This window comes from Lipophrys pholis (genome assembly GCF_963383615.2).
Source record: "Lipophrys pholis genome assembly, chromosome: 8".
NCBI lineage: Eukaryota > Metazoa > Chordata > Actinopteri > Blenniiformes > Blenniidae > Lipophrys > Lipophrys pholis.
In genome coordinates, this window is record NC_137630.1 from 2,573,836 (window position 1) to 2,601,525 (window position 27,690).

Consider the following 27,690-nt stretch of genomic DNA (forward strand, 5'->3'; position numbering starts at 1 on the left):
TCAATCCGCCACTCAAACTTCAACTATCCACTCCGATGAACTGGTTTCTCATTATAACACTGGACTCCATAATATTCTCGATTCTCTTGCTCCACTAAAAATAAGATCTGCATCTTTTTCCATCTCGGCGCCCTGGTTTACCCTTGACCTTCAGCTTAATAACCCAAAACTATTCCAATCTGATCTCAGCCAACAAAAACCCCCCGACCAAATCTTTGTTTTCACTCCTCGCCAACATGACCCAACCCCAGGACTCTCTCCCTCCTCACCTGTACCCAACCTCCTTCTGCCACACCGTCATGTCTTTTTCACTAACAAAGTCCAGAAAATCCACCAACACCTTCGTACAAACCTTCGTCTCAACATCTCAGCAGACTTTCACCCATTCACACTCTCACCGTCCTCCTTCCAGCTCCCCACGCTCTCCGAAGTCACAGAACTCATCCAAATATCCAAACCATCCACATGTCAACTTGCCCCCCTCCCCACACACATGGTCAAATCATGCGCCCCCCTCCCCCACAGAGACCATGGCCCCCCTAATTTCTGCCTTCATCCACTCTTCCCTCGCCACTGGAACTGTTCCCACATCCTTCAAAGCTGGTGCCGACCCCTCCAACTTCAACAATTATCGTCCCATCTCCAATCATCCTGGAAAAAACAGTTGCCTCCCAACTCCGCTCTCACCTATCCCATAATAACTTCTATGAAAATGTCCAATGTGGTTTCTGCCTCCTCCCTAGCATTGAAACAGCACTGGTCGGACTCACTAAAGACCTCCTTATGGCAGCTGATTCTGGACTCCTCACATCCTCGTCCTGCCTTGCCTTTGATACCCTCTGTCGCTCCACTCTTCTCACCAGATGTCCTCCATTGGCATCGCCCACATTCCACATACACTGGTTCACTTCCTGCCTCTCTGGCTGCACTCAGTTCACTCAACTTAAATTTTGTAAGTCAATCTCTTTTTCCGTCACCATAGGTGTGCCTTAGGGCTCTGTCCTGGGGCCTCTCCTCTTCATTATTTACCTCCTTCCTCTCGGCAATATCTTCCACAAATTTAACATACAATTCCACTGCTACGCAGATGACACCCAGCCCTCCCTCACCACTAAACCCTCACCCCCCCCCCCCCCCCTCACTGATTGTATTTCTGAAATAAAAACCTATTTCACCCTCAACTTCTTTAAATTGAATAGCAATAAAAATGAAATCCTTCTCATTGGCACCAAGTCCACTTTATCCAAAACCAGCAGCTCCTCTATCAACATTGACAACTCCTTGGTTTCACCCTCCCCCCAGGTAAAGAGTCTGGGCGTCATCCTCGACAGCACTCTTTCATTTCAATCTCACATCAATAACATTACCCGGTCTGTCGACTTACATCTACGAAACACCAACCGCCTTTCGCCTCCTCCTCACCCCCCACATTGCCGCCATCCTAGTCCACAGCCTTGTCACCTCCTGCCTGGATTACTGTAACTCTCGCCTCTTTGGCTCCCCCACAAATCCTCCATGAACTGCAACTGGTCCAGAATTCAGCTGCACGCATCATCACTCGCACTCCCTTCATCCACCACATCACTCCAGTCCTCCAACAGCTCCACGGGCTCCTCCATCCACCACATCACTCCAGTCCTCCAACAGCTCCACGGGCTCCTCCATCCACCACATCACTCCAGTCCTCCAACAGCTCCACAGGCTCCTCCATCCACCACATCACTCCAGTCCTCCATCAGCTCCACTGGCTCCTCCATCCACCACATCACTCCTGCCCTCCATCAGCTCCACTGGCTCCTGGTTCAGTTCCACATCCTATTCAAAAACCTCCACTTAGCATTGAAGACCATTCACAGCCTCTCACCCCATATCTGTCAGACCTCCTACATGTTTCTGCTCCATCCTGTTCCCTTAGATCCTCTTCCTCCATTCACGTGTCCGACCCTCCACCCATCTCACGATCATGGAGAGCAGCGCTTTCAGCTGCTCTACTCCTCGTCTCTGGAACTCACTACCTCCTCAACTGAGAAACCTGGACTCAAAACACATGTTAAAAACTGCATCTGATGTCAATCGCCCAGTGTCTTGTGTTGTTTTTACAGTTTTTAATGCACTGTTGTAAATGTATGAATGTACGGTGTCCTGGAGTGCTGGGAAAGATGCTTTCAAATAGAATGTATTATTATTATTATCATCATCATTATTATTGTTGTTGTTATTATTATTATTATTATTATTATTATTATTATTATTATTATTATTATTATTATTATTATTATTATTATTATTAAGGCCTTGTATTTGTAATTAGAGACCAAGCCAAAAGGGCAAGGCGTCCGTTGGAGGTATTTGTTGTCATGTTTGTCTTTTGTTTCTTATTAGTATCCTGCCATGTAAATGAACCCAAATTTGCCCCAATAAACATACCCCAAAAAACTCATTAAAATTACCACGCATGTCATGACTGGTGAACCCAAATGTGCTCTCTAGTGCAACCTAGAAACATTTAAAGGGCCCGCAGGAATGCTATGAAATCAAAACTGAGTTGTTCATCTTATCAAGACCTACAAATCATATGCTGACAGTCTTGACCTAAACCCAACAGGAAGTCTGCAATTTGCCTTTAAAAATAAGATATCCACCTAAATTTGGGCCTTGAACAAACCCTATCAAACACCGAGGGCATTAATTCTATTGGCTTCAAAACTGTATTAAATGATGAAGGAGACCCTGCTGAACAAATTTATAATAGGGGGGTGGGGGGGGGGGGGGGGTGGGGGGTGGGGGGGGGGGGGGGGGTGAGTGGGCGATCTGTGTGAGCCACAGAATCTGACATTATTAACACTTAAACGTAATATTGAGGCCACATTTCTATCGCACCCCGACGTGCTCCAAACCTCAGCATGCACCATGTTCCATCATGTTTGCTGTGCGAGGACCCGCAACGCTGCTTGCAGCTTTAATTCATTTTAAATCGCCACTCCCAGTCCTCGCCATCCTCGCCATCCTTGCCATCCTCTCCCATCCTGCACCGTGGAGAAGCTTCTCAGCTGTGGTTGACTGGGAGCTGAAGGATCCTCCTTTTCAAAAAACTTTAGATTTTTTCCCATTAAACTCTGTCCCACGTGTCTCGTGTGTTCTGCATCTTGGGTCTTCACCCCGGAACCATGACAGACACATGGTTTGGTGTATTTTGACGTTCATAGCGGACTAAACAATAATAGAGTGTTCTGATTTTTGATAGGTAATTTATAAAACACCACACACACACACACACACACACACACACACACACACACACACACACACACACACACACACACACACACACACACACACACACACACACACACACACACACACACACACACACACACACATATTTGAAGCAGAAGCAGATTGTGCACTACTCAGCCATTTTAATAAGTTGAAAAAATAGTATTAATACATATAAACCCATATATAAGAAACAACACAATAGTCAAGTTATCGATCAGAACAAAATCTAGATTTTTTTTTATCAATTCATTTCAGGCATGTGGCTCTTCACATGCGTACAATCACATACTTACCAATATCCATATAGTCCGTGTATACACACATACAAATACATATATATACAGCCTATGATGATAAAATAAATAAATGATACCTTATGAAAATATATTCAAAGAAAGTGGATAATCTTTATTTACGTATACTCACACACACATAAACATACAGACACATGTACAAACCTCATATGTGGAATTAACATGCCTGAAAAGCGGCAGGAAGAAGTAAAACTTATCAAATACTCTATAGTTCTACCTTGTAAATATCTTTCTGTGTTACAAATTGATATACACACGCACGCATGCACGCATGCACGCACGCACGCACGCACGCACGCACGCACACACACACACACACACACACACACACACACACACACACACACACACACACACACACACACACACAGTATACAGAGAGAAGTATTTCCCCTGCCCTGTGGTTCTCAATAGAATATTTACATTCATGAAGCTAACAGCCTGTTGATGATCCGCCTGTTCTTTGGAGGTGAAGAGGAAGATGAAGATGGAGGACGAACTCTTCCAGTTTAAAATGTTCCCTGCAAACCACAGAGAACTCACTCAGTGAATCCTTCCTCCTCAAAGCCACCTCCCTCTTCTTCCTCAAATCTTTGTCTTTAGGAAACCTTCAAAATGAAAACGGGAGATTTGAGATTTAAAACAAAAACCTTTTAAAAAGGAGATTAAGCTCATTTTCTCCTTCTTTGCTATTTTCTTACAACCTTTCTTCAACAAAACTCCTATTTTGATGCATAAATGTTGATAATAAACCAAAGCTGCTGAAACTCTGAGTAAACTTGTTTCAATCTCTTCTACAATCACATGTTGTCAGTGTTTCTCAGTCAGTGTTTCTCTGTCAGTGTTTCTCTGTCAGTGTTTCTCACTCAGTGTTTCTCAGTCAGTGTTTCTCAGTCAGTGAGGAGGAGGAGACATGAGAGGAATCTTACTCCTGTTAGGGTGAAAGAATTGCCTGTGAACAATACAGCCTGTGTCACCTGGTAAAATGTGCTGGTCCATCTTATACCTGCAATATTTGGTTTATTTCTACAACAGCATTCTTGAGTCCGTTGTAATCTCAGTCTGTATTGTGGAACATTTGATTTATAAAGTCTCAGTTGGACTAATAGCAGGTGAACAAGCTGTAAACAAAGTCTCGCTCATGGCAGCTGCTATGAGTTCATTGCTGGACAGAAATACAGAACAATAACTTTATATTTGCAAACTTCAAACAATAGTAATGTTTCATCTTACCTGTGAAAAGTAATCCCCCGAGCCCTCCTTTCTACAATCCGCTGATTTGTCCTGAAACACTCCACACAGTGCTCTGGTGTTTTGGATTCTCTGCTGCTGCTGTTTGTGTTGACGGGCTTGACGACCGGGCCAAGATGGCCGCCGTATTTCCTGCTTCATGGCAGCCAAGGCGGCGTCTACCCTTATAAGGTCTATGCGTATATATTGATATTCTATGTATATATGTCTATGCTGTGACGCGTCACGTTCTGCTCGACCCGCAGCAACGCTCACGGACCAATCGGAAAGCATCTTGCAGCCCCTCGACCAATCAGAAGCGGCCCTTTCGAAGTCCCACTGACCCATCAGATGTCCGCTCTTTTGGCGGTTGTGCAGAAAACATGGCGGAAAATTTGAAAGGTAATTCATGTAATCTGTAATTTGTGGTGTTTTCTTAAAGTTTACATGCTCTGCGGCGAAGAGGCTGTGTCGGAGTACCACAACGAACACTTACACACGGGTTTCTGTGTCGTGTTCGGGTTTTATAACGCAGTTTGATGATTTCAGTGACGGTGCTTCGGAGTTACCGTCAGCAGTCACACAGCAACACACGCCGGATCCTCGTACAGGATTTAATCTGTTCACATGAACGCGGAATAAGTTTCGCCGTCACTCTGGAATAAGTTTGGGGACTAGTTTAACAGATAGTTTAATAGATAAACGGCTGTGAGGTGACTAGAAACGAGCATGTGTGGTCACAGTGTCGAGAGACGGAGTCGCTTTAAAAGGCAGTTAGAGTTTAGTCCACGGATTAGAACGTTGATGAACGGAACCAAACAGAATCTTACCCGGAGCAGGACACCTCATATATATACCTGCTCAGTTCTAATGACCTCTGTAAAGTCTGCGCTGCTCAGGCCTGTAGTGTTAGAAAGAAACACAGAGGTCAGGGACTGTTGATGTCTGGACCTCCAGACAAAGTGATCAATTTGATATCAGCTCGTTAGGAGCAGTGGGAGGGCTCCAGAATAGAATGGAGGAATATATATATATATATATAATACATCCTTTACTACCTGGTAATTGAGCTGCACAGTGGTTGGAGCTCTCGCCTCACAGCAAGAAGGTTAGGATGTAAATACTGTCCGGACCTTTCTGAGTGGAGTTTGCATGTTCTACCTGTGGGCATTGGTTTTCTCCCACAGTCCCAGAAAGGTTAACTGGTGAGCGTGAACGGCCTCATGCTGGGAATGTAGGTGTGTGGTTGTTTGCCCTGTGATGGACGGGAGGCCTGTCCAGGTGTAGCCTACTTGCCCTCACCTCTTCAGAGTGAATCCTGCCTTCGCCCAGAAGGACTGGCGCCGGGGCTCTGCCGCCCTGAACAGGATAAACTGGTGTCGGAAATGGATGAAATAACTGGAAAGTCCATTTTTCCTTTTGTTTTAAGCAAAAAAATAAAGGCACACAACCTTTTATCAGAATTAGGTGAAATTTGATTTAAAAAGAATAAACTGAAATTCTTTTCAGACATGTACAGAAAATTAACAAATAGCCCGTTCATACAGCTTCATTCAGACACAAGATAATTCACAGTGGGGAAAACTATATAGTAGGACTAACAACACGAAGAAAATTCCTCTGCAATAGTTGAAAAATTGTTATATTCAAGGTATGGCACTAGAAAAGGCAGTGGAATATTAAAGCTGCATGCAGCCTTGGTCAGGACCTCGCCCTCTGAACTCCGGCCCGTTAGGGTCGGCCCAATCATGGCCTCTGGCCCCTTTAAATATAGATCAAATATACGTTATGAAGCTTTTAACCAAAAAAAGGACTTTTGTTTTGGAAAATGTTAGGGGCTTTTATTTTGAAAGTAAATCTAGCTAATCGCTAAATATAGATTTTTTAGGGTTGTGGTGTCATTTTTAATAAACAAGGACTTTTATTTTGAAGGCGTTTTGGGCTTTTATTTGGAAAGTCAGGACATGCAGGTTAAGTGGTCACAATTATAAACATGGTATGACTTAATCCTGGTGTGACTGATGCAACACTGATGACGCTGCTGCAGGTAGTGACGTCATCACAGTCAGAAAGAAGATGGATTTTATCAACACACACACACATATATATATATATCAACTCCTCTGAATCCAGTTTTCGGGCAAATATTTTGATAAAATTATAATTTCTTGAGAGGAAAATGTCTCGTCTTTCAGTCTGTGTGGGTTTGGAAGCAGTCAGATGTAAACTTTAGACACTAGGAGGCGCAGTTTGACGCAGACGCACGATTTTGCCCCATCTGACTCAACGATAAATGTCGTTTGAAATTGCAGGTGAAAAAAAATGAACACTATTGTTCTCTCTCATCAAAAAGTGGTGGAGGAGGAGGAGGGAGGTGGCAGGAGGAGGAGGGAGGTGGCAGGAGGAGGAGGGAGGTGGCAGGAGGAGGGAGGTGGCAGGAGGAGGCGGGAGGTGGCGGGAGGCGGTGTTTGGAACTTTGACAGCTAATAAAAACGGAGCCGCTCGGCTAGTCAAAATTTGAACAGAATTTTTGAGTTCTGTCATTTAAGTGTTTTGAAGCCGATACAATATTCGCCCTCAGAGGTAATAACGTTTACGTGGAGGTCTTTTTTGGGTGAAAATCTTATTTTGAAAGGTAAATTGCATGCTTTGTGTTGGTTTAGGTCAGGAGTATCAGTGCGTGATTTTTAGGTCTTGATTAGACGAACAATTGAGTTTTGGTTTGATGTCTCTGCGACGTTCCTACAGGCTGTGGTGGCTGTTTTACTGTTACTAGGTGGCGCTAGAGAGCACATTTTGGCACTCAGGGTTAATATTTTACGTTTCCTTACATTTTTTGCCAGTCTTGATGAGCGTGCTAAATTTGGTCAACATTTGAGCGCGTTAATAGGGGGTAAAAAAACCAACAATAATAATAAGAAACATTACAAATACAATAGAGTCCTGGTCTTTCAGGCTCGGTCCCTAATAACAGTCCAATATAAAATAAGTACCTTTATTAATAATAATGCAAAATCAGGTCTTTTCGTCAGTTTAAAAGTTCTTATTACTTTGTTAAAATCAAAGGACAAAGATTTGTTAATTATATTAAAAATGTGACACTAAGATAAGTAGGGATGCATCCATACCACTTTTTTCCATAAACAAGTACTGTATGAGTACTTGCATTTGAGTACTCACCGATACCGACCACTTAAATTTACTTAAAATAAATTTTTTTGACACTGCCACTTATACTGTTAGAAAACATTGCGTGCGTGGCCCTTTAACAGACGTGCTGCAGGCTTGACCAGTGTGCCTGAGAGAGCGAGCGTGCTTATGCAAACAGGTCTAACATGAAGCTGTACATAAATCTAACTGGCAAATAAACACAAGTGTTCATCTCAGAAACTAGTTCCATGTCCTGCTTTCCTCCGGCTGTGAGGCGGGTTAGTTAACCGCTCCTCATTGGCCGCCCGCGAGGTGCACGCCTTACCGTGCCGCGCAGCAAAGTGCCGTAATGTCTTCAGTGTATCTTCCTACATAACAAGGATACGGACTATAGTAGCCGATTAACCTTTTATTTATGTATGTACACACTGAACATACACGGAGGAGCTGCGGTCCGCTGCAGGATAACCCAACACACACACACTACAGTACCCACAATGCCTTGTGTCCGTCTCAACTGGGCAGCCCGAGTAGGTCTAAATACACAATCATCACGCGCTCTGCCGTAAAGCGGTGTCAGGTATCAGTGGTATCAGTGGCACTTTTATGAGTACGAGTACGAGTACTCATGCCTGGTATCGAACCGATAACCGATACTGGTATCGGTGCATCCCTACAGATAAATAATAGAGCAATCCAGGAGAATGAAAAACAATAAAAAAACAAGTCCCTGAATCAGTGTTTTTGTCAAGTTGTCAGGGATAATATCAGAATAAGAGCATGATCTTTCACTGCTGCAGTTTGCTCTACTTCCTCTTCAGTTCTAATAGTCTGTTTTCTGTTATCGCTCCTCTCGGGGAGAATTCAGGAACAGCAGCTTTTATTGGCCTGGTTTTTCTTTGTTGGCTGGATCGGACCGTCTGATGGTCCTGTTTTAGCCAGTGAGTTGCATGTTTGAACCCTCCTCCACATTAAATTCCCTCCACCTGACCGTGGTGCACGTTGGCGTTGTTTAGTCTCGGTGCTGAGTGTGTTCTTGTCAGGTTGCAGCGTGGCCTGTAAGAAGTCCTGGGTGGAGCTGGAGGCCCTGTGTCGCATAGAGAAGCTCTACTGTCTGCAGCTCGGAGTCAACAGAGCCAATATCAACGACTATGAGGTGGAGTTCCTCTGTGACTACAAGAAGATCAAGGTACGCCCTCCTTGGGATCGTCATACATCACAGCCTCTTGTACACAGGCAGTTTGATTATACTGTGAAATCCTTGCATTATAATATAATAATAATGCAGAGAAACATTTATGAAGTTATCCTGTGATTTCTATGGTCTTCTAGAAATCTTTGCATCCTATTTTGTTTGACATTTCACTTAATGTTTTGGGTAAAATGGGGCAACATTTACTTTTCCCTTTGTCATAAAACACATCTTTAATTCCCTGAAATGATGGACATACCTGACAGGTGGTGGTATCACGGTACACAAAAGTCACGCTTCGCTATAGGACTGGGCGATACGGCCTTTTTTCAATATCTCGATATTCTTAGGCCATGTCACGATACACCATATATATATATATAGATATAGATATATATCTATATATATATATATGTCTTAATATTTTGCCTGAGCCTGAAACAACACTTTTGATGCATGCGATCACACTAGTATGACGATTCTATGTCTACAGTAAAACATTCTTTTCGTACTACATTATACACTAACATTTAACTTGGGAAATCATAACAAAGTGAATTTTGCCAAAACAGTTTTTATTAAACTGCACAAATACGAAATGTTCATTTTATTTATTTATTTATTTTAACTTTACTTCCCTCAGCTTTAATTAACATTTGATTGTTCTGATTTGTAGGAGCCGTCTGCTGATTGCTCAGTTATTTCACTACACGCCCTGGGGCTGGGCGAAAAATCGATTTATCAAAATTGTTGCTAAAATGGATTTTCATTGTGAAAATTCAAGTTTCTGTCCCTCAGTTTTTCAGCGTTGTCCGCGTTCTGTTCCACCAATCCTTGTGGGTTTCCTTTGTTGATGTTGCACTTTTGCTTAAAGCTTGAATCTATTTTCATTTTTTAATTTACACAAATCCACCACCGCCGCAAGTCTCCGCCTCCACAACAGTCCGACTGGGTCCGGTACTCGCCAGCTCGTCCTCCAATGGGGGAGGACGGCTGAGAAAATAGAGCATGCCTTGCTCAAAGCCCTCTGACTTATGTGTCCAGTAGAACCTCGGACGAGGGACCTGGTAAGAGCGGAGAAATAGTTGAGCACGGAGAGGTTTTAACTGTTAACACACCTTAATGAGGGAAGGCCTCCAGCAGGGGGCGCTGCTTTGTAGTTTACTTCCGTCAAACATGAGGCCCGTGGACCAAAACCGGCCACAACAAGCTCCAATAAGCCCCAGAAACCAAGCAAGGTGGTTAGATAGGAGTTTTATTGTTTACATTTCACTGTATTTTGTGCAGAAAGTTGAATTAAAATTGACTATGTTGAGATTGTTGTCATTTTTAGTACTAATTGTGTGATCTTGTATACTGTGGCCACAACAAAGAAACACTTTCAAGCGTAAATTCAAATGTATATATCTTGTATACACCTTTTATATTGGTTGAGTTGTGTGCTTTCAAATAAAGCTCAGAACCCGCTGCTGAAAGAAATACTAGAGGAAACACTGGATTGTTTATAGGCATTTTAACTCTGAGGACAATTACAGCAATAAAGTTGCACTTTTGACAATATATATGATGTCTGCAGTCATTTTAGAGTGCTTTGAGAAACACATCAAAAATCGAATCGAAACTCGAGTTTATTTTTTTTTTTTCAAATTATTGATTTTTGGGGGCCAAACCTCCGAGCCCCAACACGCCCTCAGTATTTTAACATGTGGCTGTATGAATCCTCTGCTGTTCACATATTCAGCTTTGCACTGGTTGGTTTGTTTTTGTTTTCTTTGCTGCGCAACTTTCCTGTTGGTCCTGAACGAGCAGACGGGGACGGAGACCGGGACTCGGGAGCGGACACTACGGCCGTAACCGATGCACTACCGAGTCCGCTCGCCACGTCACGTTGTGTCGCTCGCCGCTGCTCCATTGCATGGGCCGCCGGGTGTCCGCACACACTGGTCGGCTCCGGAGCGCCGGTTCCCCGACGGCGGAGTTCCAGAACCTGCCGGTGTGTGCAACGTGACGATCTGACTCGGGACGCATCCACACACGGTGCGCCGAGACCCCGGAGCTGCTCCGAGCCCCGGTTCTGGCCCAAGTTGCGGCTGTCGCATCCCGCGGAGCAACACCCCTGCTGGGGTTGCTCCAAGTGTCACAAAGCTGGTCTGCTCCGGTGTCACTTCACCGGGGCGACGTTCGCTCTCTCCGACCTAACACGAGAGTTGCGGCTGTCACGTTTCCGGCGACGTCGCGTCTCGCGCCGTGGCGCCGGAGCCGACCGGCTCTGTGCCGCAGAAGCGCGCTCCGGTGTGGGGCGACGTCACCGTGGCCGGCCAGCGTTCGCTTTGTCAGAACCAACACGGAAGTTGCAGCTGCAGCTCTGTGGCTGCAAAAAAAAAGTAAACTAAACAACTAGTGCAACGCGGAGGATGTAAACAACAACAAGAACAACAGAGGATTCATAAGGTCCAGATCTGCCGCCCCGGCTGAGATTACTGTTGTAACCTCACATATCTGCCAAGCTCTCAACCCCGCCTACGTTGCAACCAAACGTTCTGCGGAGGAAACGCACCAGATTGGGCTCTGGTTACGCGTTGCCATACTGCTCCATAATGCTCCGATCCGTCTCTGCATTTCTTTGTGCGGTGGAACTGGGGCTTAACTGGGACCATGTCTTTTACTATGTTGCGGTTTAACGAGATGTTATCTCCTGATATTTTGGACTATTTTTGTCGTGTGGTCTTGATCTGCAAAGGGAAGACGCCAGAGTCGACGACGTCATGCCAGTTGCTTCGGCTTCTTAGTTGTAGAACCTGCAGGTGTTGACGTGTGTAGTTTCAGGCGGTGATATAAATGTGTTGTGCTGCTTCCTTTTGTGGCGACTCCACTGCTGCATATTTTACACAACACTCTGGTTTGTTCAAAGTCTTCCTTCTTGAATCCAAACTACCGCCATACAGTGGATCCTGTGCTCTTTTTCTTTGAAATTAACCGTCTTATTCCATCTTCTGTGTCTGTTGGCAGCACATTCTAACTGCTGGCACTCTGCTACGCTGAGGTGTATGACGTAGCTCTCACGAGAGTCTGTAGGTTTACTCGTTTTGTCTGGCAATTTAATGTCTGCAGCTTAAAGCTACAGTGTGACACTCGAATATTCACAATATTGTCATTTTCTATATTGCACAGAGAAGAAGCCGCGATACATTGAGTACATTGGCTCTATCGCCCAGCCCTGGTTCAGCATGTATCTTGATGTGGGAGTCACGGTTTGGTACAACAGCAAAAGAAATATTTTCAACCGACTGCATAAATAAATACCATCTACTAGTAAAGTGAACAAAAAAGTATAAAACCCAAAATAGGCATTAGGGGGGTTCTCATACCATTCATTTATTCTGTTCATATAGAGGAAATGTATGTCGGTTGGTTCTGTGACGGTTTGGTTTTGTTTTCATCTCAAGAGGCTGCTGATGATCAATGGGGGAAAAGTTGTTGCTTACAAGTTGTTTTTCTCTCTTGCGCCGGTGATAAACATCGGGATGATGCCATCTTCTGTACGTTGGCATGTTTCAGTGTTTCTCCCGCCTGCCTGGCGCTCTGTGACACAGTGACGTTAATAACCTTGCTCCTGATGAATATTATTATATTAATATTATTTCATGCAAAGTGTGAGATGTGAAAACGATTTGCATTCATATTCCTGGATCAGTCTGACTTTCCGTGTCTTCCAGGAGGAGGAGTTCTACTTGGTGAAGTGGAGGGGCTTCAAAGAGTCAGAAAACACATGGGAGACCAAGAGGAACCTGAAATGCCCCAAACTGATCAAACAGTTTCACCAGGACCTGGATCACGTCCGCAGGCGTTACAAGAGAACCCCAAAATGCATCCCCAAAAAGCTGGACAAAGAAGTTTCCACCTTCCTGGTCCATAAAGCCAAAGCACGTCAGAGTCTGCAGCGCTGGGAGACCCATTTGAATTACACATGCAACCACCCGGGTCGCATCTTTGTCATCAATGAGGTGGACCTGGAGGGCCCCCCCAAGAACTTCACCTACATCAACAACTACAAGGTGGGCCCGGGCATCGTGCTGGATGAGATGGCCGTGGGCTGTGAGTGTAAGAACTGTTTTGAGGATCCGGTGAATGGCTGCTGCCCTGGTGCCTCGCAGCACCGCATGGCCTACAACGACAGGGGGCAGGTCCGGATCCGGCCCGGAAAGCCCATATACGAGTGCAACTCCCAGTGCCGCTGCCCCCCCGACTGCCCCAACAGGGTGGTGCAGCATGGCATCCAGATCGACCTCAGCATCTTCAAGACTGAGAACGGCCGGGGCTGGGGCGTCCGCACGCTGCAGCACATCAAGAAAAACACCTTCGTCATGGAGTACGTGGGAGAGGTAAGAACCAGAACCAGAACCTCCAGGGCTGATCCTTGATCCCTCCGTGTGAAGTCACAATCAGGGAAACAGCGGCCACCACTTCAGTGACCACATTTAAGAACGTTTCTTCCAAACTAACCATTATGTATTCATCAATTCAATTCAACTTTATTTATATAGCACCAGATACCACACAGTCATTTCTAGGTTCTTTAAACAGAGAAAAACCCAACAAATCAAGTCACCATCACAAAAATGGGAAAAAAATCATTGAAATTGATGCTGCGCGTGTAAAACATGGCACTTGGACTTTAAACCTTAATTAAAACTGACATGTTTTGCCATATAAAAGCACTTCTTATTTCCAGCTCCTGATTCATGCTAGGATCATCATGGTCCTTTATTGTTATTTATAATCAAGCTGATCATTACATTTTAAGAAATCAACACAATCTAAGTTTATCCCCCTGATCTGATTTCTCAGCTCCGTCTCTTTAAGGTTCCCACAAACTGCACGATTCTCGGCCGTTTCAGAAGGAAGATCTGATCGTAGGAGAATCATTCGAAAAATCATTCGGTCGCGGCTCAAATGTGTTGGGCTTTGTTCACAGTTCTAGGATGGCTGAGGTCCCAGTCGCCTGCCTGCAGCCACTATCAAACTGTCTGCTATTTGGGAAGTCATAGCAGCAGCTGCGATCACGTCAGCTTAAACAAACCAAAAGAAATGCAGGATGAAATGATGGATTTATCCATAATGCTCACATAAAAGGCTAGTACCTGCTTACAAGGACTTACTTCAAGCGCTCTTTGCGAAATCGGCATCCCCAGTTCGCCTCTCCCTCCGAGCCACGAGTCCATGTTTTCTGTTCTGTCCATGTTTAGCGCCTTTATTCTTCCTGAATGGATGGCGCAAGCTTATGTCGTTTCATTCCTGTGTAATCACGTCAACTCATATCCGGTTGACGTAGATTCAGCTGGTACAGTCTGCAACAACCAATATTTAAATCCGTCTCATACAGTTGTGAACAGTGTAAAGGCTTAGGACGAACCCGAGGGCCGGAAATCACGGTTTGTGGAGCCTTAGGAAAAACAACTGACCGCTTACTTAGTTTTTTTTGTCCCTATCTCGCCTCTGTCTGTGCTGCTTTGAGCGCCTCTGCTTCTCCAAAACGTCCCTTAAGGCTAACGTGTGTCTTCCTGACCTCGTTAGGACAAGGTTTGGTATTGTAGTCATCATGTGCTGCTTTATGTGGACTTTGTGACACGGGCGTCTTGATTTTGTGTGCGACGCTCCGTGGCACGGAGGCCATGTTTAATACTCGGGTTTTTCTTTTTTTAAAAAGGAAAAGATTGGGAACTATACCCACACACTCAGATGTTGTCGAACTGAAACCCATCCACTACTAAATGTGGAGTTATGGATGGTTTTATACAGTGCTTAAAGGTTGTACTCGCGGGCCCCATGTATGGGATTTTCCTGCATTATAAAGGATAGATCGTCTGGAATTCCTGAAAATATACACAGATTCCTGCAGATTTTCTCAGACAGTTGTAGAGGCACCATAAGGAAAGGTAAGCCGTCACCCGCCAGTATATTTCTACTTAGGGATGTCCCGATCAGATCAGTAGATATCGGAGTGGGGCCGATATTGGTGATTTGTGAGTGATCGGGAATCGGCAAATCCAGCCAATCACCCCGCCGATCTAAAAAGAAAAAAAAAAAAAAACTTTTCACGTCAGCTGCCGTAAAGCGAGCCCCGTTTGAGACCTGCCGTAAACTGAGGTCAGCAGCCTGAAGCCATTGAGAGGATCAAATACCAGCAGTCTGGAGGGATTTTAATGTTGACAACCAAACCAGTCCAGCGGCCAGTTGTACTATTTGCTTCACCACAGTCCCGAGAGGTGGAGCACCAGAGCTTCGTTTAACACAACTAATTTGATAAGACATCTAAAAAGTAAACATGCGGTGGAGTACGCTCAGGGGCAGTCCACACCAGGAAACCGGTTAACTTAAACCAGCTGTTTTTGGCCTATCGTCCACATGAGGCAGTGTTTGACACGGGTCCTAGAATTGGTAAATTCTCAAACCCCTGCAAAGTCAGGACAGACGCTCATCCTTGGAAAAAAGATGACGTAATCTCCCCCCTCCTCCCCCCACCGCGGTCCACAACGTCACCTACTAACCACAACAATCAGGGACTAGAAGCTCCGGTGGAGCTGCAGAAGCTAGAAGCAGACGGAGCGGGGCCATAGACCTATAAAACTAGAGTATATATGGTGGTTTATGTGTTTATGTGCAGAAGTCTACTTCTAAATTTCTATGTGGTCTGTCTTCTTCTGCATTTTTGTTGTTTGGTGAGTCACAGCGCCCCTAAAGGCCTGGCACGGGTACTACATGCCCTGAAGCCTCGTGTTGAGCCGTGTTCATAGTGAGGTGTGGACGGTTTGTTGGGAGAAGGACAGGGAGGACAAAGATCGTATTCTGAAGAAGTTTTTGAGAGTACTATGTTCAGAGTACTTTTGTCAAACAGGTTTTACCACTTTGAAGTAGAATTAAGTGTTTATAATTCACATTGAAATGTAAATGTTTAGTGACATTCAGGTCAAACCTCTCATACTGCTTTAAGGTAAACTGGCAATTTAATACACAAAGAAGTTACATTGGAGCCTGAGAGTATTTATGTTTAAGATTTATTTATTTATTTTTATTATTGTATTTGCACTTTTTTAAGGACTTTTTTTCAACCCAACCAGCCAAAGACACTTTGAAGTGGAATTAGGTTCTTCTGATTGGTTTTACTGAATACTGTTTATATTGTAGTATTTTATACTTTCTATGTTAGTCAAACTGATTCACTGGGTTTTATTTTTTATTTTCCACAAAATCCAGGTGAAGTTGTTTAAGTTAACATAAATAAGAGAAACAAGACTGCAGAGTGTAACTGGGTTTTTGTTGTTCTGACTGAATAAAGTTGAAATAAGTTCTTAAGTCGTTCTGAGAAGAATTTTGATTCAATAAGTGAGTTTTACAATAATTTCTAGGTAAACAAAGCTTCTGCCAATAGTGCTTTTAGCTTCAGACATCTTAGTCGCTCCAATAATAGACTATTGAGTATATTTGCAATAGCAATGGAAGTATCGGATCGGGAAAGTATCGGTATCGGCCGATACTCAATTCTGAAAAATCGGATCGGTATCGGGGGCCAAGAAGTGTGATCGGGACGTCCCTACTTCTACTTCATATTTATGTGTGGATGAAGTAGAAAAAGGCCTGGGCGAGGCGGTGTGCAGGTGCTTCCATTAGTACTAGACACAAAGGTTCGAGGAGGGCTTTCTGTAATGTAATGGGGTGGTTGTGTAAATTAAAATATATATTTTATTTCCATATAATTGAGTGAAATCTTCATCACACATACCTGGTTTCGGAGGAAACGACAGCTTGTTTTCCTCACTTCTGATGGAGTTGTAATGCCTCTGTTCTTAGCATTGTTTGTTCAAAAGGTTTTGTCTCATGTATACTGTCTATTTGTCCTCGATATATGCATGAGTTACAGTCTTGTGTGGCCTTATTTCCACCAGATCATCACGACAGATGAAGCTGAGAGGCGGGGTCAGGTGTATGACCGCCAGGGCTCGACGTACCTGTTTGACCTGGACTACGTGGAGGACGTGTACACAGTGGACGCAGCTCATATGGGAAACATCTCACACTTCGTGAACCACAGTGTGAGTGTGTGCACTTAATCCAGACAGCAGATAGCATTTCCCTTATTTATTTTCACACAAGTTAGTGGGGGCCGTCCACACGAGAACGCCGGTTTACATAAACACACCGTTTTTGGCCGATCGGCCACAAGAGGCAGCGTTTTAGCAGGGATTTCGAAATGCCAAAAATGTTTACCGGACACTGGTCCAGTAATCATGCAGTTTTTACTGAACCGACCTGGACTACGTGTAAAGTTTGAAAATATTTAACCACTCCCCAAGTTATTGTTTATTTGCAAAACTATGAAGAATAAGACAGGTTTGTAGTAATATAAAGTTTATTAACATCACAAGCTGTCAAAACAGATGTGAAACATAATGTGAAAAAAGAACAAAAAATTTCCAGAAACAGAAAAGAACACTGCATGAATATGCAAATGAATAAATATTAAAGATGTCTATGAATGATACTGATTTTTAGTTCTATAAAATAAATGTGATGTTTTTCTGGGTTTGATAAAAGCCCTCACCACCTCCATACAGCATCAAATAACTCACAAGTTGTTTGGAAAAACGCCACCACGTGTAAATCACCACACAGAAACCAGAAATCACCGCCGAGTCATGTGACGTGACGTCACCATTCAAAATGGCGGCGCCCATCGATATGAAAGGATTCTTGGCTTTCTCAGAGTGATAAATGAAAAATTCCAACATGAGATCAGTTATTAGAGGATATTAACTGGACCACGGGTATTTTTATCAGTAATGACCGACTGTCCGACGTATTTCGAGATCCTGAAAATGTTTTAGTTTTTTTTTTTAACGGGGGTCCCAGAGCGGAGAAATCCTAAAACTCGCACTCGGCTTTGAGGTGCGGCCGGCAAAGATGATCATCTGTGGGGGAAAAAAGATGACGGATGGAGTTCAGTAACTCGGACTTATATAGAAGTCTATGAGCAGGAGTCTACTTCTAAATTTCTATGTGCTCCGTGTCTTCTTCTGTATTTTTGGTGTACTTGGTGAGTCACAGCACCCCTAAAGGCCTGGCATATGTACTACATGCCCTGAAGCCTCGTCTTGAGCCGTCTTCATAGTGAGGTGTGGACAGAATTGATTTTTTAAAGCCCCGGGAGAAAAAAGATAGTTTTGGCTCGGGTGGGCGGGGCCTGAGAGGTGAGGCAGTGCACCTGACTCACACCAGATGCTTAACTGCCTCCCTGCCCATGAAGGAGGAGCCGTCCAGAAACAGAGGTGACAGACAGGAGAGGAAGCCCAGGTGCCTGGAAGAGGACGTTTTGGTTTTGTTTAAATAATAAAAACAATGTCGTTTGGAGGTTTGTCTCTGTGTGTAAACCCAAGAGTGGTGAGCGCAACTGCAACACACACTGCAAGGCCTCCGGTGGTATTTGAACCTGGACCTTCTCTCGCACCACTGCACCACTGTACCACTGTGCGGCCAGCTGCACCACCATACACTCATTTCTTGATTTTTGTGCTCCTGACTGCTGTCCTCTGTAAATGTGTTTGTTTCTCCTGCAGTGTAACCCCAACCTGCAGGTGTTTAACGTGTTCATCGAGAACATTGATGAAAGGCTTCCAAGAATTGCTTTATTCTCCACAAGATCCATCCGTTGTGGAGAGGAGCTCACCTTCGACTACAGGATGCAGAGTACGTTTATCAACTCACACTCTTTTTCCTGGAAGTTTACATGATCTGATTAAAATCAGGTCCAGATCAAATAATGAAAATATGTGAGGAGAGCAGAGGGTTCACTCTGAGGTCGGAGGTAAAGGTGGGTATTGGGTCTGTGATCCTCAGCTCCACCAAGTGAATCTGGGTCCTCTAACCATCAAAGACCCTCATAAAGGGGATGAGGAGGAGGTCAAATAGGTCAGGAACAGCTGATTTGTTGAGTTTATTAATGAAATTGCTCCAACTTGATCCTACAGTGTTTTCTTCATTGCACATTCTTTTGGATAATTATAAAATATATTGCAATTGAAGACAGACTATCTCTCGCATCACAAAAATTACAAGTGGTCTCAAAACTATTTTCTTCTGTCTTGTGGTTTACTGTTGATCTCACCTGGACTTGGACTTGGAATTGGACTTCGTGGACTCAAACTTGACTTGAGCCAAGCTGTGTGCTCTTCATTTTAAAGGCATCACGAGTTTTATTGGAGGTGAAAATGTCTGTTTGAGTCAGAAATGTTAGTGACTTCAGTGTCAAGAGGAACGTAAAGCTCCTGATGGCAGTTTTTCTTTTCCACTGTCTCTTCTGCTTCATCGTGTGGAATTGTTGGTGGTTCACTGCAAAAGTGTCTTGAAATTACCAGGTTGTATTTAGTGTTACAGAAGTCAAAGTGAATTGATGCCCTCAGTAGTCTGGGACACATGAACCTGCGCCAGTGCTACAACAGTAGACATGCAGCTATGTAGGTATATAATGGAAACCATGTCCACATCTGATGCTGAGCCCGGTGCACAATAACAGAAATGAAATGTTGGTCTGTTCCCCTCACTCTGAATAGGGTGTTGAAAGTGTAAGAAGAAGAATCTTATGTTATGACCCATCGGTTATATCGGTTAAAGCCACAGATGGCGGCTGATGGGGGCCAAGGGTCTTCCTCAGGGGGCCATGGTGAATGTTGTTGGAGACTGTGGGAGAAAACCGGAGTACTCAGAAGAAACCCCCTCACACACATGCAAGAATATGCAAAGTGTACAGAGAAAGGCCCCGGCCAGTACTCGAACCAGGACCTATCCTCTGTGAGGCGAGAGCGCTAACCACTGCTCCACCGTGTGCAACAATACCTATGTGTGTGCAGATAAACAACAAAATCAGTGTTACTTTATTAAGTTACTCTCCGAGACATTCATTATTTTATTCTTAAAGAAAAGCATGTCTGCCATAAGGGCGACTCATTCATAGACACTAACATAACGTCATTTTAAAAATCCATGCCGTTTTCACTGATGAATTAATAATAGAATATCGTTCATCTGTCATTGTAACAGTACAAACAAATGTAATGGTCATTTGAAATAGCAACACATAAAATCCACTACAGGCACCATACAATGTACAACACCCGTGTTTCCTTTAGTATTTTTTTCAGCAGTGGGGGCAGGCTCTCCAGGGCGTGTGTTTGAGTTTGTGTAGTGGTGGGCTGCTATTCCTAAATCCTTGCCGCTGCTCCTTCAAATTTCTTTTTTCTTTCTTTCTTTTTTCCTTTTCTTTGATGCAAATACAGCACCGCGGCAATTCTCTGGGTCTGGTACTGGAGCTTGTCCTCCAATAGAGGGGAGGATGCACATCCATGCAGTTTAAGTAGCGGCAGCTCCATCTCAGCGCAGTGTTAGGCAGCAAGCCTCCGGCCGTCATTTGGAAGGTCAATTTTTGAAAAAGATGGACGAAAACATAGCGCCAAGCTGCTCAAAGCCATCTGAAATTTGTGTACAGTAGAACCTTGGACTCGGGACCCAGTAAGAGCAGATAAATGGTTTTGTATGGAGAGGTTTTAACTGTTAGCGCTCCTTAATGGGTGGACAGCCTCCAGGAGGGGGCGCTCTTGTGCTTTTAAATAAGGATGTTTCTTCCATAATATATTATTAGGTGTTTGGTTCATTCAAGATCATCACAATGTAGTATTTAGTAATATCTAGTTGTCCACAATGCATTATGCACCATTTAAGGTCCATTTTTGTGAAAAAAAAATTGGGATGTTTGCTGTTTATTTATTTGTTTGTTTTTTGCTCGTTTTTTGCTCGTTTTTTCGTTTATTTCTTTTGTAAATTTAGTTGATTTTATGATTGTATAATGATAACAAAAAATATGTATTTGACCAGCACTTGTTGCTGCCCAAATGCTTCAAGTACTAAAGTAATTCAGTGGTGGAAGCGAGTACTGTCCCCCTCCTCAGCTTGGGAGAGCCTGCCCCCGCTACTGAACCAAGTCCTAAGCGAAGCCACCTACACCAGTCAGCTGTTAGCTTATTAGCTTAGCCACTGCCTGTTGGCTTCATGTAACTTTGTGTTTTGCTCCTATTGTTCATTGAGCTATAAATCCAATCCCAAGAAATCCCGGATCACTGCAAAGAGACGGGATAAAAAATATCTGAAGATTTGGAGCAAAGAACGAAAACGGATGGGCAGTGGCCTATTTGTCCTTAAGGTGGCGCTGCAGGTGTCTCCATAAAGTTCAACATTGTTGTGTACGTTTCCGATATAGTTATTGTAGGGATTTCTCACGTCATAAGGAGCACCAGTTATGTTTAGTACTCTGCCTGAACATGCAGAACCAATTATCTAGGGATTTGGCTATGATTAATAATTGTCAAAGATGTTATTAATTATGTAATAAAAAATGGAATGTGATTTGTATCAGATACCTCAGGGCATCCATTAAATAAGGAATTATGTCCAATTCAGTTATATCAGTCTCATAAGATATACTAAACAATTGATTTTGGATTTGAATTAATTGTTAAATTAATTGCAATTACCAGAATTAGCAATAAAGCCTGAAGGATTCTGGAGTTCTTTTACCTCTGGACCCACAGCGCAGCTCCTTTTTCCTTTGCGATATTAAGCTCCAGTGAGTTTTGCGTGAAGGTTTGGACCAGGGCGTGGACTTCCTGCTGGTACCGCTGCATGTCGTGGGAGTCAGCTACCAAGGCCATGTCGTTCACATACTTTAATACGGTCAAATGAGTTTATGTGAGTGTGATTTGCTTTGTGAAACGTCTGGAGTCGTCAGGTGGTGTTCAGTTACATGTGCGATGTTGTCTTCGATGTGATACATGTAGGGCAGCGAGTTAGCGGGATAGCAAAGCAAAGATTAGCATGTAGACCACGGGAGCCCACCTCCGGTCCTCCAGGGTCCCTGTCCTGCAGGTTGAGCTCCTCCCAGTTGCAACACATCTGATTGCAATGCGGGGCTCGTGATTGGACTTTTCCCTTGGTGATGACATCATTATTAGAATCAGGTGTGCTGAAGCAGGGAGGAACTAAAACATGCAGGACAGGGCCCTCGGGGACCGGGATTGGGCACCCCTGATGTAGACCCTGTGTCTTCATGCAGCAGAGCTAATGTCGTTTTCCAAGTGGAATACTTCTCCTAATATCATTACCAAAAGAACTCAATCACCAGTAGTAGAATCAACACATCTTCATAACAGTTAAACAGTTCTATGCAGAGCATCATCTTTAACTAATCATCTTGTGTAATGACCAGTAATTACGACATCCTTACTTTGAAGAAGTTTGGTTGTCGTCATCCAAGCTGGGAGAGAAGCTTGTGGCCTCTGTGGCAGTGAGCACCTCCGTGCTAACTGTGGCTAGCCGCGTGTGCTGGTGTAGGAACCAGATCTGTCCAGGGCTACCAGATCTGTCCAGGGCTACCAGATCTGTCCAGGGCTACCAGACCTGTCCAGGGCTACCAGATCTGTCCAGGGCTACCAGATCTGTCCAGGGCTACCAGACCTGTCCAAGGCTACCAGACCTGTCCGGGCTACCAGATCTGTTCGCGCTACCAGATCTGTCCAGGGCTACCAGATCTGTCCAGGGCTACCAGATCTGTCCCGGGCTACCAGATCTGTCCAGGGCTACCAGAACTGTCCGGGCTACCAGACCTGTCCAGGGCGGGACTTGGGCCTTCCGATGTCGTGGCACATTATGATGGGCTGTGATGACGTGTCGCATTATTACTGGCTGCAAGTTTCTCCTGTCACCGTGTATATAAGTTAGGAAGCTAACATTAGCTTTCACAGTTAGCTTCGTAGCTTCATGGAAATCTAACTTTCCATGAAGCTACGAGGCTGTGTGAGGTGAAACGGACGCTATGAGTGGTTTTATGCCTCTGAATGCCTCGAAGCGGCAGTGAGTCTGTCTGGTTTAACTTCAGGAGAGACGGAAGGTGTCTGGTTTAACTTCAGGAGAGCGTAGAGACTGAAGGTGTCTGGTTTAACTTCAGGAGAGACTGGAGGTGTCTGGTTTAACTTCAGGAGAGACTGAAGGTGTCTGGTTTAACTTCAGGAGAGACTGAAGGTGTCTGGTTTAACTTCAGGAGAGACTGGAGGTTTCTGGTTTAACTTCAGGAGAGACTGGAGGTTTCTGGTTTAACTTCAGGAGAGACTGGAGGTTTCTGGTTTAACTTCAGGAGAGACTGAAGGTGTCTGGTTTAACTTCAGGAGAGACTGATGGTTTCTGGTTTAACTTCAGGAGAGACTGGAGGTTTCTGGTTTAACTTCAGGAGAGACTGAAGGTGTCTGGTTTAACTTCAGGAGAGACTGATGGTTTCTGGTTTAACTTCAGGAGAGACTGGAGGTTTCTGGTTTAACTTCAGGAGAGACTGGAGGTTTCTGGTTTAACTTCAGGAGAGACTGGAGGTGTCTGGTTTAACTTCAGGAGAGACTGGAGGTTTCTGGTTTAACTTCAGGAGAGACTGGAGGTGTCTGGTTTAACTTCAGGAGAGACTGATGGTGTCTGGTTTGATTCACAGAATCAGTCATTTTAGCTGGTTTCCTTTGAGGATTATTAATACTATTTTTCCTTTTTCAATAAAATAGTTGAAGATAGTAAAACAACTGTTTCGGGAAAAGCTGGGACACTCCCAAGAGTGTCTGGCTGCAGGACCTCCACTCTCCATTCTCCACTCTGTGGATCATTCTGTCACAGAATGAAATGCTGGTGGGAAATCCAGAATGTGTTAATTTGTCATTAAAAACATTTAAAGACATTAAAAACTACTTTCTTGTATGTAGTACAGCATATATTGTTTTTGCCTTTTTATCTATATAGCACATGTAGCCTGAGTATTTATGCAAATAAATGATTGTATATTATTCTATTTCTGAATGTATAATATATGATCATTTATACCACAAATGATGGTAAAATATACAATCAGTAATAGTATCTTCCATGCAGTATTTTTTGAATAAAATGCAGCAGAGCTCGTGACTTGAAGAGTTTATGATTACGATGTGAAAAATGATATGTCTATACTCCAGCATTTTAGAGTTTAATCTTTTATAAATGTCTTTGTTTATTTTGAACATGCACAACATCAAATAAACAGTTCATGATAATCAAAAGATATCTCAACCAACAAAGAAAGGAAAGAAAGAAGTATAACTTATCAAACCCCACCCCCTCTCCATAAATACTAGCATGTTTATTTTGTATTTTATAAAGGTGGGTGATATGTACAGTACCTCACAAAAGTGAGTTCGCCCCTCACACTTCTGTAAATATTTAATTCTATGTTTTGATGAGACACTGAGGAGATGACACATTACTTCAGTGTCCTATCCAAAGATATAAAAGTTCCCAGAAATGCGAGAGGCGTCCTCATTTTCCTAAGATACTTTCTGGTACATCAGGCTGAAGTATGTTTAGATTATAAATCAGGTTCAGTTAAAAATGTTCTTTTTCTTAAAATGACTTATTTCATAAGCCGACATGTCATACTTGTAATGTGTTCTACCATGTGCTACATATGAACTGTATATACCTTTACTTTAATGTATATTGTTCCGTTTTCTGTTTGATCTTTTCTTTTGTCTTATTCTGTGTTGTGTGGCCGTTATTCATTTCATATTTGGTTTTATTGGTTGTGCTGTTCTGGTGCTTGTTCTGCTGGATCACATAGATTTACACCTGGGGACCGTGAATAAACATACTACCTTACCTTAGATGTCCACGCTACCATTGAATTGAAATACAAAGTACTCCATAAAGCAAATATACAAAAGGAGAAAACACAAAAAGTTTAAACAATTTTATTGTTCTTTATTCAGTCATCTGTGTGGCATTCGCAACGTCCCTTAATATGTTTCTGTCAACGATGTCTTCACAAAATGTCCACATGTCCAATATTATAGAAAACAAATTTAAATGGCTCGAAAAGTGATTCGTTTTCAGACTCATCCAGGAATACTTCTTTACACGAGGCTTTGTACTGCAGACCAGCCTGCACCTGTTCCTGCTCCCTCATGTCCAGTACTGAAGGGCCTGTTCCTGCTCCCCCATGTCCAGTACTGAAGGGCCTGTTCCTGCTCCCCCATGTCCAGTACTGAAGGGCCTGTTCCTGCTCCCCCATGTCCAGTACTGAAGGGCCTGTTCCTGCACCATGTCCAGTACTGAAGGGCCTGTTCCTGCTCCCTCATGTCCAGTACTGAAGGGCCTGTTCCTGCTCAATGTTCTCCTGAACCCACTTTGCTGCACGTCTCGTCACGTAGAGGGCGCCTCACAGTGGAGGGAGCCTCACAGTGGAGGGCGCCTCACAGTGGAGGGAGCCTCACAGTGGAGGGAGCCTCACAGTAGCTCCCTCCACAGTTCATCAATTAAACCTCAACTACAGTATTTGTCTATTCATCAAAATGATCTGTATAATGTGAAGAAAACTGTAAAGTAGTCATAACCCTGCTGAGGTTAGTTTGGAATGAGAGCTGAGGTTAGAGTCACACTGGGGTTTGAGTTGTTGCAGTGAATGTTTTGGGGTTCCGGGTAGAAAATGAAGCGCTGATCTGAGCTTCCTGCTTTCTGTCCCCAGTGGATCCCGTTGACACAGAGAGCACCAAGATGGACTCCAGCTTCAGTGTGGCCGGGCTGCCCGGCTCTCCCAAGAAGAGGGTTCGAGTGGAGTGTCGCTGTGGGTCAGACTCCTGTCGAAAGTACCTGTTCTGACCACAACCTGCTGGGCCTGCAGCGCCTCATATGTGAAAAGGAAGTGAACATTGTACAGACGTTCTGGAGTATTTTTCTGTGGTTTCTTTATGTATGCCTTGTTTTTGTGCCATTCCAGTGTGTGTGTGTGTGTGTGTGTGTGTGTGTGTGTGTGTGTGTGTGTGTGTGTGTGTGTGTGTGTGTGTGTGTGTGTGTGTGTGTGTGTGTGTGTGTGTGTGTGTGTGTGTGTGTGTGTGTGTGTGTGTGTGTGTGTGTGTGTGTGTGTGTGTGTGTGTGTGTGTGTGTGTGTGTGGGGTGAGGGCAGTGGCGATCAGAGCAGGTCTAGTTTAGGTACATAAAGCTGTACATGTATAGAGATAAAGGTGAATAAATGCTTGAGCAGCTGAGCAGGAACCTGAGGCCCGTGGCCCAGAGGAGAGGAAGAGCAGAACTTTTCGCTGTTTTCAGGCGGAAACGGAGGAAAGAAGATGCTACATTTTTTCAGCTTCGCTTCAGAGTTAATTTATTAATGTGGCTGAAAGGACAGCGGTGGTTCCTCCATGGATATGCAGAGTCTGGCACGTTGTGGTTCCTTCAGGGCTCAGAGAACCCCAGCAGGGGGTCTCCTCTCAGTCCCAGGCTGAGCAGATCCACCATGCTGCTAACGTAACGTTAACACACACTGTCTCCCAAACTCATTGTCTTTTAGTCCAAATCTCAGTAGCGCTGCCTTGCCGTCTGGTTCCAGTCCTGCGTTGCGGTTCCTCACAAGACGGGTCAGAACGGCTGCAGTCCAGCCTCCATAGTGCAAACTGCTAGTAAAAGTACAAAAAGAGTATGCTCGCCAGGGGCCGCTGCACCATGGTGTGCCACCATCTTTAAATGTTAAAATAACTTCATACAAATCTCCCGTTGGTAAATAGTAAATGGACTTTGCTTATATAGTGATTGTTTATTTTATTTTGCAGGAGCGTTCCAAAGCACAACATTGTTAACCACATTCACACATTCACACACCAATGGAGGCTGCGGCCATGCAAGGCGCTGTCGATCCATTGGGAGCAATTTGAGGTTCAGTGACTTGCTCAAGGAACCTTCAGCATGTGGGCCCATTCAAGATGGGAATCAAACCTGTATCCCTCCATTGGGAGACAGCCGCTCTACTAAGACACAACAGTAGTTAACAGAGGCTGGAAGCCTGTCATGACGCAGACATGCACCCTGATCTCAGACTTTCTGACGGTCGATGGAAAACAGCAAACGGACCGAAACCGTGGCCCAAAAGCCACACACACACACACACACACACGATTTGCCAAAGAATCGAAACACCTCTCTCACCTGATGTTTTTGCTCTTTAAATGAAGTCCAATGACCTGAAGAGACGTCCTGAGCAGCAACACACGACAATCCTCCATGACTGTTTGGAGTGAACAGACTGAAGCTGGGCAGCTCTGGATTATATGGGGGGAGAGCTGCTCATTGTACTGTGTATATTTCTGTGTTTTAGGTAGTGCTTTTATTTGGCGAGTGGCAAAGCTGTAAATAAATGCTTTTATATCAATGAACTGACCTGTGTTGACTCTGTATAAAAACTGCTGGATAGAGCAGTCAGATCAGCTAAATACTCCAGTTTAATGAAAAGTAGAGTCGCCGGCATGATTTACCAAAGAACCAAAACAACTCACCCATCGACACTTGAGTGTTTTTGCTGTTTAAATATAAGAAATGGGCCAAAAACTACAGGAACATCAGATTAGTTATCTTAAAGACTGTCTGTTA

At 44.0% G+C, this 27,690-nt stretch overlaps 1 protein-coding gene across 1 annotated transcript; it reads left to right on the top strand.

Moving 5' to 3' along the window:
* The first annotated feature begins 5,201 nt into the window (after positions 1-5,201).
* LOC308113805 (histone-lysine N-methyltransferase SUV39H1-like) lies at positions 5,202-27,474 on the top strand. Its single transcript, XM_080470282.1, has 6 exons — positions 5,202-5,225; positions 9,017-9,162; positions 12,882-13,547; positions 17,109-17,255; positions 18,777-18,906; positions 25,796-27,474. The coding sequence occupies exons 1-6, from the start codon at positions 5,207-5,209 to the stop codon at positions 25,927-25,929; spliced, it is 1,242 nt and encodes a 413-aa protein (XP_080326408.1). The 5' UTR covers positions 5,202-5,206; the 3' UTR covers positions 25,930-27,474.
* Positions 27,475-27,690: the final 216 nt, after the last annotated feature.